Source organism: Phoca vitulina, unplaced genomic scaffold (assembly GCF_004348235.1).
Source record: "Phoca vitulina isolate PV1807 unplaced genomic scaffold, GSC_HSeal_1.0 scaffold4, whole genome shotgun sequence".
In the NCBI taxonomy this organism is placed as follows: Eukaryota; Metazoa; Chordata; class Mammalia; order Carnivora; family Phocidae; genus Phoca; species Phoca vitulina.
In genome coordinates, this window is record NW_022589707.1 from 63,953,105 (window position 1) to 63,975,003 (window position 21,899).

A 21,899-nucleotide genomic window follows, 5' to 3' on the forward strand; every position below is an offset into this window, starting at 1 on the left:
TTCCCGGCGCCGTGTCGTGGTGCGCCGCACCCCGGGCACGCAGTCTCAGGCGGCCCGCGATTTTCAGGGAGGTGATCCCCTCTTAAGTTCTCGTTCTCCTCTGTCTCTGTACCACTGGTACCATAGGTGCAACCTGCTTTTTCAGGGCCTCTCTCCTGGCGTAAGGAGACCTCGGCCGTAGGTAGTCCTACGTAGGGCGTGGCCAGCATCTGGCCCCGCCCCGTTCTGTGACGCACAGGGTGGCGCGCGTGGGAGCCAAGAGTAGGGGGTGGGACTGGGTTTAGTAGGAGACCTGGAGGCCGGGGCCGCCTCCGGACGCCCCTCTGCCGGCTTTACTCGCTCCATCGATTAGGAGGAGCGGCGGCGACCTCGGCCTCCAGCGTCTCCGGCGAGCTGTAGTGGCTGCTGCGGCGGTCATGATGATGTTGCTGGGTTTACTGCAGGCGGGCGGGTCGGTGCTGGGGCAGGCGATGGAGCGGGTGACCGGCGGCAACCTCCTATCCATGCTGCTAATCGCCTGCGCCTTCACGCTTGGCCTAGTCTACCTGTTCCGCCTCGCAGTCGGCCACCTGGCCCCCCTGCCCGCCGGGGCGGTACGTGCACCCTGGGGGATCCGGGCGGGGGACGCAGCGACTACTGTGGTCTAACGGCTAGCGGGGCGACGACAAAGGCGGCCAAAGGGCTAGCGGGAGTGGCTGCCGAAGCCGTGGTCAGCTGGGCGGCGGCGACGGGCGCACTGGGGACGGGGAGGTGGCCGCAGCTCTGCTGCTTGTGGTCGCGACTTCCTTGGCCTTTCTGGCCTTGGTGTTGGGGGCCCTCAAGTCTGTAGCGATTCTGGCGGTGGCCGCGTGTCTGGTCTTGGTGGGGGTCGTGCTTGTAGCGGTCACGGCTGTGCTGGCCGAAGTGCTGGTGCTCCTAATGGCCGTGGCCAGACTGATGGATGTGGCATTGAGCGCCCTGGTGGCCGTCATCTTGGGGACTGCCCTGGTGGGGCATCCTGTGGGCTGTAGTATCGCCCCTAATGGCGATTTATATCTGTATGAAGCGGGGAGTGTTTGGTAGGGTGGGAGTAACTGGATTGTCCCTTCTTATGATGCTAAGAAGTATCAGTTTCTTTAATTTAGTGTCTTTATTGACCACTAGCTTCATACACCAAGTAGCGTTTAAAACTGCTCTTTTACTGACAATGGAATGTATGAACTATTGACCAAGTCGTTTTTAAAACCTGGGGCATCTAAAGTACCTTTTACAAGGAGTGTGAAGGAGTTCCTGCTAGTGCTGATCTACTCTCTCTAAAATCAGTGGATGAGGAGCGCTGGGTGGTTCAGTTGATTAAGCATCTGATCCTTGATCTCAGCTCAGGTCTTGATCTCAGGGTGGTGAATTTAAGCCTCACGCTGGGTGTGGAGCCTACTTAAAAAATAAAAAATAAAATCAGTGGATGAGATGTGTTCTCTTTCCTGATAAATGTAGCTTCTTAAACATTTCACATCTTTCTATACCTCAAGTTACTGTTTGTCTTTTTCTATACCTTCTTTAGGCAAGATTCCGGAACTAAAATTGTGAGTGGTAGTGGTAAAGACAATATAGTTTGATTTTCCTGTGTGGTTTTTTTTTTTTGCTAATGTTTAAGTAAGTTGCCTAGAGCCCACCAATAAATAATATTGGACATATTCTGGACATTGTTCAGCATGTGTAATTACAACACCTTTGTGTTTGTCTAGTCACTTATACCATGTTTTGAGTTTCTGTTCTTTTGACTATGGCCACTCTCCTAAGATTCTTGCAGTTTGGCTGTTTTTAAGTTACTGTTGATGCTTTATTTTTTGGTAACTTTTTAGTATTAGTGGTAAATTTCATTTGTTTGGTCAGGAAACTAAACTGGATATCTCAAAATGAAATGTGAACCCCCAATTTCTTGTTTTCTCTTGCAGAAAAGTCCACCATACATTTTCTCTCCAGTTCCATTCCTTGGACATGCCATAGCATTTGGGAAAAGTCCAATTGAATTCCTAGAAAATGCATATGAGAAGGTAAGTGTTCCAAATAATTATAGGAAAAGAAATTAGTGCTTTTCAAACTTTTCTTTAAATGGCAGAACATTAAAAATAGTGTAATCTTAGGCTTATCCTGAGTATAGGAAACCAATTAAATTGGAGCTACTCCTGTTTAAGAGCTGGAGGGCTCTTGGAGACTCTCGTAACTTCTCCCGTGTCCTGGGTGATCTCTGAGACATGACTAGCCTAAATTTTGTACTTACTGATCATAGTTAAGATTGATACTGATTGACCCTTCTTTTTCTTAACCAGTCACCTGTGGAATTTTCTAACCTGCTCTACACATCTGTGACTTCAATTGCACTTGGATGACCCACAAGATACCATGGCCAAGTCAGATCTTTGCCCCTCTTCTCTCTCATGAGCTTTCTGATACCAATTCAGCCATTTATTCCACAGTCCCACTATGAATTGTTGTCACTCTTAACTCTTTCAGCTCCACAATATAAATTTAGACACTTTAGTCTTAGACCACAACTTCTTTTCCTGGCTTGCCTCTTGCCTCCGCAGCAACTTCCATTAGAACCATTCTTTGACCTCATTAGATCTTCCAGTCCATTGTCCCATTTACTTTCTCCTGATCTATTAGCCTCCTTTCTTTGCTTCGTTTTCCAGTTTGGGACAGTGGTCCATCATTTCAGTTCCACTGTGGCCAATACCATACATTTCCTTGCTCTGGATCTTTTCATTTTGCTTACCTGGTAAAACCCCAGACTTGGAGGGATTTTTTTTCTTCTTCTTTTCTTCCTTGCACCAGATTAGTTCCTTCCTAATTTCATGATCCCCTACCCTGAACAAACTTTGAACACTGCTAAACAATTGTGTTATGCCAAAGTATGGTTGGCCTACTTTCCATTCCCCACAATGATGATTCAAACCTTCATGTTTCTAAACTTCTGAGTCTTCCTATCAAAGCAGATGACTTTGTCTCCTCTTTAGAGATGTAAAAACATCCAAAGAGAACTTTCTCATGCTCCCACTTTCAAACATGCATTCTCTTTTCTTCCTGTTACACTAATTATAAAACATTTACTTTGTGCCACTAACTTAGTGCTTTACGTAGATTATCTGACTGAAGCTCCACAAAAATCCTTTCAGGTATATCCATTATATAGATGATAAAACTGAGAAACAGGTTATATAATTTGTTCTTGGGCTCACCACTGGCTAGTGGCCAAACCAGGATTTATACATGGTCTAATTTCCAAGTCTGTGCTTTTAATAATAATAATAATAATAATAGTAGTAGTAGTAGTAGTAGTAGTAGTAATAAACACACGTAATATTTACTATGGCCAACACACTTTTCTAATATATCTATAATATCTATATATACACGCACATATCCTGGATAAAATGATATATATTTAATCTTGATAATAGTAGGTACTATTATTTCCATTTTATGGATGAGGGAAACTGAAGTACAAAGAGGTTAAGCTTTCTGACTATACAATCAAGGTCACAACAGCTAACAGGTGGAGGACCTGGGATGTGAACCGTGGCAGTCTGGCTCCAGAATCTTGTGCTCTGAGGCCACTAGGTGCTATCATGTTCATTTTATACTATTTTGCTTCCTATTGGAGGTTAAAGTCTCAATCCATCTTTGGTCTCAGGACCCTTATGCTATTATTTCTTCTTTCTGTAGTGACTTCCTTCAACTGGATCTTTTCCATTTTCTCTGAAAATTTTTCAAAAGTCACTCATTTAAAAAGACCAGAGCTTCTCTTGACTTACTCAGTCTCCTCTCACTTTCCTCCCCCGTTAGCAAGTTTTCTGTATGTACTCTCTCTGTTTCCACATGTCCTGTTTACTTATTCTTCAGTCCACCCTAGTCTGCCTGTCAGCCCCTTCACTAATGAGCTCCGTGTCCTAGTTCAATGAACTTGATCCCTTAGCTGTATTTGTCACTGGTAACTCCTCCCTCCTTAAATGTGGCTTCTTTCATCCCCCCCCCGCCCCCTATTTCTCTGACTGCTTTTTCTCTAACTCAGTAGTGGGCTTATGCCTGGGCATTTACTGTTGGGGTTCATGGAGGTTTGGTCCTTGGCCTTTAGTCTTTCTTAGGTGATCTCATCTCTAACCTGCAGCCAAATTAATGTCTCTGGCTCAGGTCTCTTCTCCAGCTCCTGACCTGGATGTCCCAAGTCCCACATGATTTTTCCTGCGTTGTCTCAAAGGCACCTGAAATCCAACATTTCTGAAGGCTAACCCTTGGTTTTTCTCTCTTCAATCCTGGTTGTCCTGTTTTCTCTTCTCACCATTTTTCTGTTTTCCAGAAGCCTAGGATTCCTTCTTGATACTTCCCTCCCTCAATCCATTGCCGCCTGCAAATTCTCTCTCCAAAATAATTCAGTATCCATCTGCTTCTCTGTGTACTGCCCCATCATTACCATGTAGCAAGTTTTCATCATCAGGTTCCTGCATAGGCTCTAACTGGTCCTCTGACATTCCTTCTGCTCCTGTTCCTCCCCCCTCCATATAGCAGCCAGAGGGATCTTTCTTTTAAAATATGCATATATCAGTGTGTCCCTCCCATGCAGTTTAAAATCTTCTATGGCTTTCTATTGCTTGTAAGGAAAAAACTTCCTGAATATGGCTTATGAGACTATGTATGGTCTAGGCCCTGCAGACTCAGCTCTCATCTTGTCCTCCCCCCCCATTAGGATCTTTGTGCATGCCTGGCTGCCATGCTGACTCCTCCTCATCCTTCAAGCCTCAGCTCAGGTGGCCTTTCCTCTCTTTGGTCTTTTATCAGTTCTCTTCTCCCAGAGTTGCTTTCCTTCCTGTAGTACTTATCACATTTGCAATTTTACATTTGTTAATGTGATTATTTGATTAAGTTGTATCTTTTTCAATAGACTAAGCTACATGAGTCAGAGACAGTATTTTTGTTCACAGTTGTATCCCCAGAGCCTGGTCTTTAATAATAATCAGATAACTGCAAGGTAAAGCATTTAACACCCAGCCAGATTAGAGAAAATTAAAAATGAAATCATTTGGTGTTGGTGAGATAGTAGTAAACTGGATAACTAAATAAACTTCTGATGTCTTTACATAGCAAATACAATAGGACAGGTCATAACCTTTGGTGACTCCTATAAGTTTATCCTTAACCAAGGGGGTAAAAAATCTGTATTCTCAGAGAAACTCATTGCAGAATTATCCATAATAAGTAAAGAACTGACATATCACCCATATGTCCACTAATGAAAGAATAATTATTAAAATTATAATGTCTGTGTAAAGGATAGAAAATATTTTCAGTATAAATTGAAAAAAGCAGAATAAAAAGTTTATATTTCACTTGCAACTGGATGAAAATAATTATAAATTTGGACAAAGACTGGGTGAATAATTGCATTAAGGTTTATGCATGTTTTAATTTTCAAAAATGTTTTGTGAATTAATAAATTAGTGTTTCTTTTAGTGATACGTATTTTTCAGTACCATCACTGTGGCTACTTTTCTTTCTTTAGTATGGACCTGTATTTAGTTTTACCATGGTGGGCAAGACATTTACTTACCTTCTGGGGAGTGATGCTGCTGCACTGCTTTTTAATAGTAAAAATGAGGACCTGAATGCAGAAGATGTCTACAGTCGTCTGACAACACCTGTGTTTGGGAAGGGAGTTGCATATGATGTGCCAAATCCAGTAGGTGACCCTGTTACCTTCAAGAAAAATCTATAATATAATAGTTACAGCTAGTAGTGTAATGTTGTACATTTAGAATGTAGAAACAATTTATTCTTTGGTTCAGAAATCTGAAGAAAGAGACATTAGAAAGAAAAGGCCCGGGTAACTGACAGAGAATGGGTATTCTGCTTTATAGCTGCAGGCACGGGCTAGGCCATTCTAAAGGTGGCCTGTACAAAGAGAATCAGTGATGAACTTAGGGCATTGATTCCAGTGGGTAACAAGAAAATCCCATTATTTCATCAAAAGGGCCTCCTATGCCTCTACTCCTGCCTGAAATTCTAGCATAAGAGCTCTTTTGAGCTAAAGATTGTTGGCTTTGGAAGTTTGTGTGATTTCTTTTCCCCTCCGAAAGTCAAATATTAAAGTGCTGCAAATTGATGCAAAACACAAATGAGATCATTGGCTCAATAGCTTGGTGTGGGCTCTGGCGGAGATCGTACCACACATGCCCTAGTATCCTAGTGGAGCAGTTAAGAGTTGACTTCAAGTGTTATTTCTGGGGATGAGCGAGGTGTGGGGAATGAATGGCTCCTCGAAGCCAAAAGCAAGAACCCTAGAAAATCCCTCTGGTCAGATATATCTCTTCATTTTTTCACACTGCTAATCAGATTCTTAAAATAGAAATGTCCCAATGGGTTAAAACCATTAGTTGTCTTAGTGTGAATTTATTTCAGTCAGACTATATTGAATTCTCATTAAACCTCTGGAAGATAGTGAGAGGAGGAATGATACTTGTTTGGGAATGGAATGGGAGAGTATGTGAAGTGGGATAAAAATGATATGGAAGCATAATGAACCTTTGGGGGCTTGTGTTGGTATCTGGGTTGGGTTGGGATGCTAGAAGATAACAGGAAAGGGAAGCCCTGCGGTCCGGAGTGGGAAAATGCATATGTAGGAAGGAAAGGCAGTGGGATTCCTAATTTATCATTAGTTGAGCAACTGCATACCAGGTTATCTCTACATGTTACTTCAGATCCATATAAATGCTCTAAGTTTCCCATGTTTGGTGTAGTTTTAAAAAATCCTTTTACTGTTTTTATTTTCAATATCTTTTTTTAAAATATTGTTTTCTTTGAGTGTTACATATAATAACCCAAATGAATCTTCTGATAAAACAAAATTGTGTTTTAATGCTTGGTATTATACTGTTAATATTTTGAAGGTTTTTTTGGAGCAGAAGAAAATGTTAAAAAGTGGCCTTAACATAGCCCACTTTAGACAGCACGTTTCTATAATTGAGAAAGAAACAAAGGAGTACTTTCAGAGTTGGGGAGAAAGTGGAGAAAAAAGTAAGCAAACTGTTTTGGTTTTGTGTTTGTCCTAGTATTTCTACTTTTTTTATGACTAGAAATATAAGAATACGTGAGTGTGTGTGTGTGTAATGAAAAACCAACTGCAACATATGTAAAAACCACCTTAGATTTAATGGAAAGAATATGTTTTGATAACCACAGAGTTAAAAAGACCTGAGAGGAAGTGATTATTGCTGTTCACTTAGCAAAACCTTAAAATGGGTTAGTTAATGTGCATGTTATTCAGCTCATTTGTACAAATAATATAAAAATAACTCATTAAATTTTGAAATAAACTGAATTAAGACTTTTTGCAAGGTCATTTTAAGACAATAAATAAAATAACCTTTTTTAACCCCCATGAGCAAGTAAAAGTCTAAATGATTTAATTTTGTATGTAATACCCTATCTATCTGATATTGTATGGGAATGATTTAGTTCATGAAAAAAGTAAATTTAAATACATAGGCTTAGTCTACCACCAACTATATGCTTTCTTGCATTAGGTACAGAGTATAATGAGTATAACTTGATCTTCTTTGGATATTTATGTGAATCCATTCTTTATATTGGACAATTAAGTGTTCCTTTCAGAGAAAATTGCCCCCCCAGAGCAGGACGCAACATCTGTCTCATAGGGCATTAAGACCTCTGTATGGGTCCCCATGTTCTGGGTGTGGTCTTCAGTTTCTGTAATCCACCGAAAGCTGATGTGATATATTTCTAATCATACAAGAAGCTGATGTATAAACAAACTAAAATGCCAACTTAATAAATACAAGTCAGACAAAGTTACAGCATTGAGAACACCAGAATTTGATGAACTTCATTGGCAAATCTAACTGGAAAGCCAAGGGACAATTGGAAGTTCATTTGGTAAACATGGAATTAAAGAACAAGGCATTAACTGGGTAATTTTTATGACTTTTAAATGTCATCGAAATGTGCTTCCCTGATGTATCTGTCTCTAGTTTGAGATATACCAGTTGATGATTAGCTACAGTTTTCTTTTATATATAGTCAAGACCTCAAATTTTAGTCCTGGTCTTCCTGCTTTTGACCTGTGAAATAATCCATTCTTCAGTTTTTGGACTGCTGTTCTTTGGGAAGCACCTCATATGCACTAAATCACCTTTTTGCTGCTTTTGTTACACTGTGACTTGGAACTCCTGTAACTCTATTCATTTTTTTTTTTTTTTTAAGAGATTTTATTTATTTGTTTGACAGAGAAAGAGACAGCAAGAGCGGGAACACAAGCAGGGGGAGTGGGAGAGGGAGAAGCAGACTCCCTGCTGAGCAGGGAGCCGGATGTGGAACTCGATCCCAGGACCCTGGGTGTGGTCTTTGCATTTGTCTTTAAGCTCAGTCATTAAGCAAAGGCAGATGCTTAATGACTGAGCCACCCAGGCACCCCTCTATTCATTTTTAAAAAATTTTTATTTTTAAGTAATCTCTATACCCAATGCGGGGCTCGAACTCACGACCCCGAGATCAAGAATCGCGTGCTCTACCAACTGAGCCAGCCAGGCGCCCCTCACTATATTCATTTTTATCTTCAGTTTATCTTTTCAAGTTGAAGAGTCATTAGTGAGGTTTAGAGATGCCTTTGTGGCCTTTCTTTTGGCTGTCCAGAGGTGCTTCCCATCATGAGTTTCTTGCCTCTCTTTGTTGTATCCATGTGTCTGTAGGCTTTTTTTGATGATATGAACAGGATCTTGTTGGTTCTTGAGTTTTTATTCTCACTTTTCCTTTGTAACACTTTTATATCTCTAAGCAGAAAATTTCAAAAGAATATTTGGCAATAGTAATGGGAATGATCTTTTTTCCTCTAGATTTGTTTGAAGCTCTTTCTGAGCTCATAATTTTAACAGCTAGCCATTGTTTACATGGAAAGGAAATCAGAAGTCAACTCAATGAGAAAGTGGCACAACTGTATGCAGATCTGGATGGAGGTTTCAGCCACGCAGCCTGGCTACTGCCAGGCTGGCTCCCTTTGCCTAGTTTCAGGTATGGCTAAAGACCCTATACTTGCTTATTTAACTGTAGAATTGCTGTAGTGTCGGCATGCTTTGCTTTAACCAAGATAAAAAATAAACATAAAACAGACAAATTAGGGAGATTATGAGCCCCAATTCTTCTATAAGAATTCAAGACAGGTTTTCTTTATATAGTGAGCTCATTTAAGCTCAGTTTCAGTTTATAAAAGAGGTCATTTGTTGTCTAGCTATTCTAATTTAACACCTACTTACCTCACATATTCCTTCTACCCAGGAAAGTCTCTGGACTCTACCTAAAAGTGATACACCCCTCTAGGTACTTATTTGAAAATATTTGACGGTTTTATAGTCTGTTGTGAAATTTCTTTGTTTTGAAGTAGTAAGTACCTTTCTTTACTTTTCTCTGTTTTCTTACAACTATACTGTGATTTCCTTAAGGTCAGGGACCATCTGATACAAAGAAATATTGCTTATAGGACTCGACATATAGTTTAGTGTCTTGCATATTAGTGGGCTTTCTGTTACCTGTTGATTCCATTTCCCTTCAGGTGAGAGATGGGGACGAGTTAAATTGGTACTCCCTTTTCCTTCTAGTTCTGCTGCTTCTATATAGTTACAGGATAAAGAGGGGGAGAAAAAGGGAAAGCCAGGAGAGATTCTCTGGAATTCTCTGGAACTCGTAATACTTTATATTTGTCAGGAGCTTTGCATTTTTCAAAATGCTTTCATCCGTAGCCTGTAGAGGTTCTCCAGAAGTGTGCAACAAGCCCGTTTTTACCTTTTCTATCTCCTGGACGAAGTCCGAAATGCCTGACTTCCTTTCAGCCCAGTCTTTCTCTGCCTTACCCAGACCAAATGATTGAACCGAATTATTCCATGCCCTTTCTTAAAACAGGCCTTACGTTTTCCTGGCACTGCTGTGTTCCTGTCAGTAAACGTCTTCTGCCCACAGGGTCTCAGCAGAGCAGCAGTTTTATTGGAAGCCCAGTTGTGAAGGGGCTAGGCAGTCAGATCGCCTGGTTTGGAGTCGCAGCTCCGCTGCTCTCTGGCTGTGTGGAACTGTGCATCTACCTGCGAAGTGAGGCTAAGAGCATCTACCTCACGGGAGGTCAAAGTGGCCAGTTCACTTTCCAAAACACTTAGAGTACCTGTTACCTAGTGAGCACCCTCCTTTAAAGGGAAGGTTTGGGGACCTGAAGTTTGTTTTCTGCCTCTCCTAGTATTTTTGCCCCCTACAAAACCATGTTGTCTCAGAAGATGAAAAGTAGAATCAAATCCTGTATACTGTCGTCATGTTCTACATCCTAGATTTAGGTCATCCTAAATAAATCTTAGGTTTATTCAAGTCCTGAATCCTATAGAAAAACCAGAATTACTCTCCATCTGCTTCAAGAATTAATTTGGTTAAAATTAGAATTTCGTTAATTTAAAGGAGTATTCTGCTTTCTGTTAAACTGGAAAATGATTCTAAAGGAATAATCACAAGTCTTGCTTTAGACCTTTTGTTAGAACACAGGTAGTATGAAAAAAAAAAAAAAAAAGAACACAGGTAGTATGTTAAGAATCAGGGATATATATGTTAGGATGCTAGAAATTTCTAACAGTGTAAGATTTTCTTTTTTTTTTATTTATTCATTTTTTTATGTTAATCACCATACATTATTACATCATTAGTTTTTGATGTAATGTTCCATGATTCATTGTTTGCATATAACACCCAGTGCTCCATGCAGAACGTGCCCTCTTTAATACCCATCACCAGGCTAACCCATCCCCCCACCCCCCTCCCCTCTAGAGCCCTCAGTTTGTTTCTCAGAGTCCATAGTCTCTCATGGTTCGTCTAACTTCTTTTTTTCTTTTGGTTCTGAGTTTTTTGTCAATTATTTGAGTCATTCTTAAGCTAGGTCCTGGTTATTTTCAAAATGAATCTGATGCCAGAAAGTATGACATTATTTTTTAGTCATTTTTGTCTTTGAATTGCAGACGCAGGGACAGAGCTCATCGAGAGATCAAGAATATTTTCTATAAAGCAATCCAGAAGCGCAGACAGTCAGAAGAAAAAATTGATGACATTCTCCAAACTTTACTAGATTCTACTTACAAGTAAGAGCTGTTCGGATCACATGTTAAGCTGAAGCACGCAATTTCACATTAAAACAAAGTTAAAACATATGTCCAGTTAAAAAGTAGTGATGTTGACAAAATCAGTAGCTATGAGCCTTGGGCTTGTTAAATGGATGAGATACGAATTAATGGGATCCCATTGCCTTCCTGGAGCCCAAGGACCAGGCATGGGGAAACGCCTGCTGACAAACTGCAGCAACATCTTTTGTAATGAAAATCATACATTTCTTTGGTCTGTCTCTTTCCCCTCGCGAAAAAATTCTCACTTGTGATGGGCAAATGCAAGAGACTATTACACCTGAAAAGTTTATTCACTAGGACCCTTTATTTAAATGTGAAGGCATGAAATGGTCTGCCAAACTGTTAAATTTGTGTGTGACTCCTTCCTTAGGGATGGGCGCCCTCTGACAGACGACGAAGTAGCAGGCATGCTTATTGGACTGCTCTTGGCAGGCCAGCACACGTCCTCAACTACTAGTGCCTGGATGGGCTTCTTCTTGGCCAGAGACAAAACACTTCAAGAAAAATGTTATTTAGAACAGAAAACAGTCTGTGGAGAAGATCTGCCTCCTTTAACTTATGACCAGGTTTGTTGGATTTTTAGTTTCACTGCTGCTTTATGACTTCGAGTATCTAATCAGTGGCTAGTTTTTAAAGGGGACAATTTGATATATTCTATTTACTATAGATTGAATTGCTTAGCTTTTTTAAGAAAAGTCCCCATAGCCCTCCTTGAAATGTCTTCATGTTGGATTCAGTGTGCTAGTATTTTGTTGAGGATTTTTGCATCTGTGTTCATGAGGGATACTGATGTGTAGTTTAGTCATGAGGTCTTTGACAGGTTTTGGTATACAGAGTAATGCTGGTCTCAAAGAAAGAGTCTGTAAGTGTTTCCTCCTCTTTTATTTTTTTGGAAGAGTTTGTGAAGGATTGATATTCTTTTTTACATGTCTGGTTAGAATTCACCAGTGAAGCCATTGGAGTCTGTGCTTTTCTTTGTGGGAAGTTGTTTGATTACTTGTTATACATCTATTCCTACGTTCTGTTTCTTCTTGAGTCTTTGGTTTGTGTCCTTCTAGGAATTTGTCCATTTTCATCTAGGTTACCTAATTCGTTGGCTTACAATTGTTACAGTGTTCTCTTATAATCCTTTCTATTTCTGTAAGGCCAGCAGTGATGTCTCTTTCATTCCTGATTTTGTAACTTTTAAAGTAATAGCTTAATTGATATATAATTGACATACTATAGAATCAGTCCATTTAGAGTATATAACTTACTGTTTTTTGATATATTCAGAATTGTGGAAACCATCACAATTTTAGAACATTTAAATCACTTCCAAAAGAAAGCCGGTACCTGTTAGCAGTCACGCTCCATTTCCCCTGCCCCTGGCAACCACTGATCTACGTTTTGTCTGTATGGATTTGCTGTATCCTGGACATTTCATATAAACGGGATCATACAGTATGTGGTCTTTTGTGACTGGCTTCTTTCGCTTAGCATGTTTTCAAGTTTCATCTGTGTGGTAGCATGATTTTTGCTAGTGTTTTCACTTTCTAGACAAGTGGATTTTTGCAGGCCCTTACTGTGCCGCTCTTCAGAGTGATTACCTCTTGTGCTGATGGTATCTTGCCCTCTTTCCCTTGTTGACCATGGAAAGTGACAGAACAAGATAATCTCAGATACTGAACCAGTTACCTCTTTGCCCTTCTACCACAATAGAAACTGTTTTATTATAACCCATAAGTCTAAACACATACTGCTGAAGTAAGTTAAATATTTCTAAAACTCCGGAAATGCTTTCCCTTTTTAGCTGAAGGATCTAAATTTACTTGATCGCTGTATAAAAGAAACATTAAGACTTCGACCTCCTATAATGACCATGATGAGAATGGCTAAAACTCCTCAGGTGAGTCTCTTGGTTAGATCTCCCCTTCCATTCCCCCAGTTTTTATTTATCAGAAAGAAGAAATATAACAGCAAAGAGAATTTTTAAATTAAAAAAGTAGAATAATCGTTTCCACATAATTTCAATATTTTATATTCGAACTCTGATATGTAATTATATATTCTATTTATATAGATATTTTTATATAATTAGAGAGTATATATGCTAATCTGTTCCCTGCATTTTTATTTAACAATTAGGGTTTTAAAAAACCTAGTGTATTTTTTTCCTGGTTTAAAAAAAAGCATGTTTTATTAAAAATTCTGATAGTATGGAAATATACAAATCGGACTGTGAAAGGCTCCTTGATATCCCTCTGCTACCTCTGAGGCATTATGGCTTTTTTAAGTTTCCAGCCCAGTGTTGGGTCACTTGGAAATCATCCTGAGTTAAAATAATTTTTAGCTGGCCTATCATCTAGCTAGTTTTTAAATATATGTATATCACATGTATGTTAATGCTTTATTACACAATAGTCTGGTTATTTGGTAGAATAGTTTTATATTATCTAATGAAATGTGTTGCTTTCATTTGTAGACCGTGGCAGGATATACCATTCCTCCAGGACATCAGGTGTGTGTCTCTCCCACTGTCAATCAAAGACTTAAAGACTCATGGGTAGAACGTCTGGACTTTAATCCTGATCGCTACTTACAGGACAATCCAGCATCAGGAGAGAAGTTTGCTTACGTGCCATTTGGAGCTGGTAAGATACCATTTTACATTTGAAATGTTTGTTCTGATAATATATTTATGTCTGTCAAAATAATCCAGATGAATTTTATTTATAAATATCTTTTCCTTTCCTCATAGGGACATTCCTGTAAACATTTGTAGGAGTATTATCTTTGCCAAGTTGGAAAAGTATTTTGTTTGTACTAAAGGAAATAGTTTTGTGAATCCTTCTATAAAGCTCTATTACCTTCTAACCAATTTAGTTTTTTCAGGGTTAATTTTAATAGTCCACCCTGTTTTCCCTTACAATAGTATTTTAAGCTCTTTGTGAATTGTTTTAAAGAACCACTGGAATTAGCACACCATTTAGGCAATTATTTCAGGCTAAATATGATAACAGATTATCAGTGTTTCAGAAAAGAGCAAAAGCAGTCTTGTTAAAATTGAAGCTTTTCTGGATTGTTAGTCACCGTTTTGGTGCTCTGTCTGTATCCTTAGGATAAAATGGTCTTTAAATTTGGGCAGGTCTTACATAGGTTTGCAAACTTCTGCATTTCAATTGCCACTCTTAAATTATGCAGGCAGACCCTTGTTCCTGCAGTAATTTCTCTGTTCATTGGTACTCTACAGATTAAACTACATTTTATGACTTCTTGTGTAGTCTTTCCAAAGAGATTTGAAGTGGCACAACTGTTTTGTCACTGGTCACACTGTTTCCACACGTAAAGGAGAGTATAAAGTCCTTTAGGAACTTCAGATCTTAGTAACTCTAATAAATAAATTTAATAATATGGTATATAACAGCACATATAAAAGAGTCATAGATTGTTCAAATAGTTGGAAGGGGCATTAGTTCTGTGGCCCAAAATCTGCCCCAAAGAGGAATCATTTCTAAACTGGTAATTGCCTGGACTGCACTGGAACTTTTTTAGGTAATAGATTCTCAGTCACCTTCTATGGCAGCTCCTTTTGTTTTTTGAACAGCTCCCATTTTTAAAAACTTACATTAAAGCTGTAATCTGGGGGCGCCTGGCTGCCTCAGTTGGTAGAGCATGTGACTCTTGATCTCAGGGTCATGAGTTCAAGCCCCATGTTGGGTGTGGAGCCTACTTAAAAAAAAAAAAAAAAAAAAGAAGCTGTAATCTGTTTCCTTTTAACATCCCGATGTGTTTTAAACATCCCCTAATTGTGTTCTCTGAAGTTATATTGTATATCTTTGAGCTATCTGAATATAAGATATAATGTTCCCTCAAATTTTTCATCATTGTGCCAGTTTCCTAGGGCTACTTTAACTCTCACAAACTGGGTGACTTAAAAAATAGACATTTATTCTCCCACATTTTTGGAGGCCGGAAGTCTGAAATCAAGGTGTTGGCAGGGTCTTGCTCTCCCTGATGGCTCTAGGGGAGAGTCTTTCCTTGCTTTGTTCCAAACTTCCCGTGGCTCTTGGCAATCTTTGGCATTCCTTGGCTTGTAGCTACATCACTCTGATCACTGCCTATCTTCACTTGGCCATCTGCCCTGTGCATGTCTGAGTCTGTGCATGGCTTTCTTTGAGGGACACCAGCACTGGATTTAGGGCTCACCCTAACCCGGTATGACTTCATCATAACTAATTATATCTGCAAAGTCTGATTCCTGAGTAGACATGAATTTTGGGGGGACACTGTTCTACCCCATTTGATCATCATGTTAAGTATGTCCAGTTTCTTCAATCATGACTTTGTGTAATTTTTTCTGTGTTGGTGCATGTAGCATGTAGCTTATTCATTTTCATAATATTACCTTTTGTGAATCATCAGAATATATCCACTTTTCTATTAATTCATAGTTAGGATAGTTCTAGTTTCCTGCTATTAAAAATAATCCTTTAATTTCCTTGTGAGTAAGCCAACCCTCTCCTTAGTTGTTATATTTGAATATGGAATGGTTTGTAAACACCCTTCTTAAATAGGGCTCCTAGAAGTAAATGCCTTTATGGGCCACACAGCACTGTGCTAATAATACGCATTTTTTTGTTATTTTTTTCTCTATTTAATCTTCACAACCACACTATGAGGAAGGGGGACTGTCTTATTCATTTTTCAGAAATGGAAACCAAGGCTTAGTAAGGCTTTTTTCAGTTCTAATAATTTGACTTGATCTTTTTGTATTCCCTGAAAAGCCATCTTTTGTTATTGAGCTTACTACTTTATGAGGTTTTGGTAGGCTGGAGAGACTGGAAGGCATTAGTTCTTTCTGGCTTAAATATTTCTGATACCATCTTTTATTAAGTTTGTCTTTCTGGCTTTTACATATAACTTTTTAAAAATACACGAATTGTATTTTTTATTATTAAAATTTCTCTGACATTTTAATAAAAATTTCAAAGCAAAGTCAAAAGAATTTTATACTGAACATTCATATACCCATTATCTAGATTCTGCCATTGACATTTTACTTACACTTGTTTTATCACATATCCGTCCATCAATCCATTTATTTTTCAGGTGCATTTCAAAGTAAACTGCATAAGTATATGTCTCCCTGAATTTTTCAGCAAGTATATAATAAAGTTCAGTATTCTAGTTTTGATGTAAAATTTTACAATGAAATACTCAAGTCAGTATTGTTTTGATAAATGAATAACCTCAATCAGACCTAATTTATTGACTTTTAAAATTGTTATTGCTTCCTGGTCCTGTCTAAAAACCTTTGTCTGGCCCCAAGTCATGAAGACATTCTCATCTATTATTCCCTATTAAAATTTGATGGTTTGGGACACCTTGGTGGCTCTGTTGGTTAAGCGTCTGCCTGTGGCTCAGGTTATGATCTCAGGGTCCTAGGATCAAGCCCTGAATTGGGCTCCCTGCTCAGCAGGGCATCTGCTCCCTCTCACTGTGCTCCCCCACTCCGCCACCCCTTCCGCTTGTGCTCTCTGCCCTCTCTTGTTCTCTAATAAAATCTTTAAAAAAAATTTGATGGTTTTAGCATTTATGTTTAGGCCTATGATCATCTGGAATTAGTTTTTGAGTTTGGTGTGAGACAGGAATTAAGGGTTTTTGGTTTTTTTTTTTTTAAAGATTTTATTTATTGGGATGCCTGGGTGGCTCAGTCGGTTGGGTGTCTGCCTTCGGCTCAGGTCATGATCCCAGGGTCCTGGGATCGAGTCCTGCATCGGGCTCCTTGCTCAGCGGGGACCCTGCTTCTCCTTCTCCCTCTGTCCCTCCCCTGTTCATGTGCGCTCTCTGTCAAGTAAATGGATAAAATCTTAAAAAAAAAAAAAAAAAGATTTTATTTGAGAGAGCGAACAAGAGCATGTACAAGGCGGGGAGGGCTGAGCTGGGAGCCCGATGCGGGGCTCAATCCCAGGACCCTGGGATCATGACCTGAGCCAAAGGCGGACGCTTAACGACTGAGCCACCCAGGTACCACCTCCGCTTTCTTTTAATATTAGATACATAGTTATTCCCATACTATGTGTTGAAAAGACTTTTTCTCCATTGGCTTGCTTTATTTACTGCCTTTCTTGATAATCAAATAACTATAAAAGTATGTCTTGGCTCTTCGCTGTGTTCCATTGTTCTGTTTGTTGAGTCCTATCGAGAACCACATTGTCTTGGTTGCTGTGAAAGAAAAACCACCCCACTTTCTACTCTACACTCACTTAGAACACTTCTGACAACAGTTCTGGTCACCAAATGTTGTTTTTCCCACACTAATTCTCTCTGGACACCCACTGGGTTTCCTACAGTTCAACTCAGTTCAGACACTATCCACCTGGGGTTAGCACAGACCCCATAGGTTAAGGGCTTAGTCCCACAAGATTCCCTCTTGCCCCCCATCACTTCAGATACCAATTGCAAGTCCAGGTTGTCTCCTGTTCTTCTGACCAGTGGGCTGTAAATCAGAGGTTTTCTTGATCCCCTCCTTGAGGTTCCACAGTTTCGTAAAATGGCTCACAGAACTCAGAAAGCAGTTTATTTACTGGATTAACAGTTTATTACAAAGGTGGGGGATACAACTCAGGAACAGCTGATTGAAGAGATGCACAGGGCAAGGTATGGGGGAAAGGGCACAGAGCTTCCATGCCTTCTGGGTGTGCCACACTCCCACCATCTCCATACGTTCACCAATCTGGAAAGCTCTCTGAATACGACCTCTCAATCCTCCATACTATAGGGACTTTTGTGAAGACTTCATTATGTAGGCATGATTGATTAAATCATTGGTGAGTAATTCAACCTCCAGCCCCTTCTCCCATCTGGAGGTCAGGGGTTAGGGCTATAAGTTCTAACCCTTTAAGCACATGGTTGGTTCCCTTGGCAGCCAGGCCCTACTCTGAGGGGATTTCCAAAAGTCCCCTCATTAACAAACTCAAGTGTGGTTGAAAGGGGCTTGTTATGAATAACAAAAGTCTTCTGACTTCTTTTATTGCTCTTTGCTCTTAAGAAATTCCAAGGTGTTTGAGGAGCTCTGTGCCAGGGATGGGAGAAAGAGCAAATATATATTTATTACAAACCACAGTATCACAGTTGCTATACCTTTAGTATTGAAGTCAAATTTGAAGTCAGTTTAAGTCTTACAACTTTTTTTTTCCCCCCAAGACTGCTCCGTATATCCTAGGTCCTCCTTTGCATTTCCATATGCATTTTTTAGAAAGTTCTTATTTGAATTCCAGTTAGTTAACATACAGTGTAATATTAGTTTTAGGTGTACAATATAGTGATTAACACTTCCATTCAACACCCAGTGCTCATTACAACAAGTACATGCCTTGATCCCTATCAACTGTTTCTCCCTTTCCCCCACCCACCTCCATACTGATAACCATTAGTTTGTTCTCTATAGTTAAGAGTCTGTTTCTTGGTTTGCCTCTTTTTCCCCTTTGCTCGTTTGTTGTTTCTTAAATTCCACAAGTGAAATCAGATGGCATTTGTCGTTCTCTGACTTATTTTGCTTAGCATAATAGTCTCTGGCTCCATCCATATCGTTGCAAATGGCAGGATTTCATTCTTTTTTATGGCTGAGTAATATTCCATTGTATATATGTACCACATCTTTTTTATCCATTCATCAGTTGATGGATACTTGGGCTGTTTCCATAATTTGGCTATTGTAAATAATGCTGCTGTAAACATTGGGGTGCATGTATCCTTTTGAATTAGTGTTTTTTATCCATATGTATTTTAGAATCAACTTGTCAGTTTTTACATGTATATAACCTTTTAAATTTTGATCTTGTGTTGCTATTTTGATTTATTAAATCCCTTTTTCTTCCATTATTATTTTGAAATGGCATTTAAAGTTTTTTTTTAAAGATTGTATTTTTAAGTAATCTCTACACCCAGCATGGGGCTCAAACTCACAACTCTGAGATCAAGAATTGCACACACTCCACTGACTGAGCCAGGCAGGTGCCCCTGGCATTTAAAGTTTTGATTGGCGGGTTCATATTGACTTTTGACTAGGGCTCTCTTGGGACAGAAGCTAAGAATATTCTAGTATATTTCCAAAGTAGATTGTCATCATAGATTTCAAATCTTACATATATTTAAACTTAGATAGATGTGACATTTCAAAAAAAGTAATTAGAAAAGTGATTATATAATTATCCAAGTGCTGTTTCCCTTAAAAAGAAACCTTGAAAATCTCCTTAGATTTTTACTTTATTTTTTTAAGATTTTTATTTGGCAGAGAGAGTGGGGGGAGTGGGAGAGGGAGAAGCAGGCTTCCCACTGAACAGGGAGCCCGATGTGGGGCTCGATCCCAGGACCCTGGGATCATGACCCGACCCAAAGGCAGACGCTTAATGACTGAGCCACCCAGGCGCCCCTTTTTTTTTTTTCCTGAGATTTTTAACTATTTTATTTTACATTCTTCTTTTATGTAAAAAGAATGTCATCTTTTTCCTATATTATCTCTATATCTGCTGTCCCTCCAAACTGTAAACAAATTTATCATTCCAGGAGAAAAGACAGGAAAAAGAATTTCAATTGATTCTTAGAAAACTTTCTTTTTTTAACAGGGCGTCATCGTTGTATTGGGGAGAATTTTGCCTATGTTCAAATCAAGACAATTTGGTCCACTATGCTTCGTTTATATGAATTTGATCTCATTGATGGATATTTTCCCACTGTGAATTATACAACCATGATTCACACCCCTGAAAATCCAGTTATCCGATACGAACGAAGATCAAAATGAAACGGGCTGCAGGGAACTAACAAACATGTAAAACATCACTGTAAACCGCAAAAGCATTTGAAGAGAATGAAGTTTATGAAACAACTCCTGGTGTATTCTTTTTTTGAGTATAATTTTAAAAGACAGCTAGCTTAACTTATATTTTTTTTATTTTCTTAACTGAATGGTTCCATCAAATCTAATCGCATTTCAGATATTTCTTAATAGTTTTATGGTGGCTATTAAGGAAACCAAACTCATTAGTATGAAATTATTTAGGGGGATCTTCATAATTGACAGATTCTAAACAGTTTCCAGGTATTAATCTTAAACGTAGCTCTTGGAAAGTAAGTTCAGGGTATTTACATCTTGGACTAGAGCTGCAAGTATAAAAAGGCCTAGAGGCCCAGGGAGATACTTGGAAAGCTCAGATTATTTATTTACTGGGTAATGTTTGTGTGTGTGAGTGAGGATGGGTGGGTAGGGAATAAACTAATTTAAAGCCTTGGATAAAAAAGAATCCCATCAATTGTTTTGGTATGATGATACCTAGCAATGATGGAGCTATGCTGTAGAAAAAAAAAATGTTCTTTGAAATTTTATCTGGAAGAAGCTTTGTCTCCAGGAAACAGAGAGATCTGACAATGACTACATTTCCTAAAAAATACTACTACTAAAGAATGCACATGTGTCTTGATCTAATTACTAAATATTACATATTTATTACCTGATAAATTTCTATCTGGTTCCATGTGGTGACATAATGTGAAAGCCCAAAATAAAGTTCTTAAGGAATAGTTTTGTTGTCTTTGGCTCTAGGTGGTTTCCTGCTTCCTCTCTAGAATCTAATTAGGGATGTTTCTGTTATTAGTTCTGTTTATTAAAACTTAATTTAGGTTAACAACCTTTTTTTTTTAAAAAAAAAAAACAAAATCAGAGATCAGGCACTCTGGCTTTAAGATAACGTGACGTGTAGGGTCTGTGGGAGCAGTATCACTGGTCGCATTGTGACGTGTAGGGTCTGTGGGAGCAGTATCACTGGTCGCATTGTTGCAGCCTGTGCTCAAGAATCAGTTCAAAGTGGAACTGGGGACCTGACTATATATACCTGTTGTAATTTGACCACATAATCTGTTTTTACTGGATGAGGCCAAAATATTTTCCTTTATATATACGGGAAAGCTGCTAGAGGACTCATGTTATACTCTTTGTGAAGGTGAAATCTCTGCTGTTAAAGAGTTTTTCACATTAAAATTATCTCTGAGAAAAAAAATATAGTCTAATTCACTAATTGTAAAGTGGTGTGCTTCATTGAGTAGAATTCAGGAATCTAGCAACTTGGATGGGAAAAAAAAATTCCATCTTTGTACTAATTTCAAACTGTAATTTAGTATTTCCTTTATTTATGAAGCAACAAACTATACTAGTATTAGCAGTACCCATGATTTTGAGAACAAAAATCACAGATTTTCTGTATCACATTAAGATGTTTCAGATCTCCTGAAATGTCTTTTACTTCCATCATTACTTTAAAATTATGGGAGTTATTAGATCAACTGCTAGATCTTATTTCTAAAAATGTACTTTTTTTTTTTTTAAGATTTTATTTATTTATTTTGACAGAGAGACAGAGAGAGAGGGAATACAAGCAGGGGGAGTGGGAGAGGGAGAAGCAGGCTTCCTGTTGAGCAGAGAGCCTGATGTGGGGCTCGATCCCAGGACCCTGGGATCATGACCTGAGCTGAAGGCAGATGCTTAATGACTAAGCCATCCAGGCACCCCTAAAAATGTACTATTTCTATGTAATTGGTTTCTTTTGCAACCCCATACATATTACGTGTTTAAAAGCACTATTCCGAGAAGGGTCCCATAGTTTTCACCAAGACTTCTAGAGAGGTTCATGGCACAAAAAAAGCTCAAACCCCGAGTAAGGCTAGTCT

The 21,899-nt window shown here is 39.0% G+C and overlaps 1 protein-coding gene across 2 annotated transcripts; it reads left to right on the forward strand.

The window, feature by feature from the left end:
- Window positions 1-257: 257 nt before the first annotated feature.
- Window positions 258-21,232, forward strand: LOC116631050 (lanosterol 14-alpha demethylase). 2 transcript variants are annotated; one of them, XM_032402187.1, is made up of 11 exons: window positions 518-593; window positions 1,541-1,562; window positions 1,935-2,033; window positions 5,537-5,713; window positions 6,921-7,047; window positions 8,883-9,057; window positions 11,031-11,150; window positions 11,563-11,758; window positions 12,985-13,080; window positions 13,657-13,825; window positions 19,802-21,232. In XM_032402187.1, exons 4-11 carry the CDS (start codon window positions 5,561-5,563, stop codon window positions 19,978-19,980), a joined length of 1,215 nt encoding a protein of 404 aa, XP_032258078.1. In that variant the 5' UTR covers window positions 518-593; window positions 1,541-1,562; window positions 1,935-2,033; window positions 5,537-5,560; the 3' UTR covers window positions 19,981-21,232. The 2 variants fall into 2 exon arrangements, with proteins under 2 accessions (XP_032258077.1, XP_032258078.1); XM_032402186.1 differs by lacking the exon at window positions 1,541-1,562 and having other exon boundaries at window positions 258-593.
- Window positions 21,233-21,899: the final 667 nt, after the last annotated feature.

Excerpts from the sequence above, each read along its gene's own strand:
- LOC116631050 (XM_032402186.1), top strand. The coding sequence starts at position 417 with ATGATGATGTTGCTGGGTTTACTGCAGGCGGGCGGGTCGGTGCTGGGG. Across the intron at positions 5,714-6,920 it reads CATATGATGTGCCAAATCCA|GTTTTTTTGGAGCAGAAGAA; the intron begins GTAGGTGACCCT and ends AATATTTTGAAG. Across the intron at positions 13,826-19,801 it reads TTACGTGCCATTTGGAGCTG|GGCGTCATCGTTGTATTGGG; the intron begins GTAAGATACCAT and ends TTTTTTTAACAG.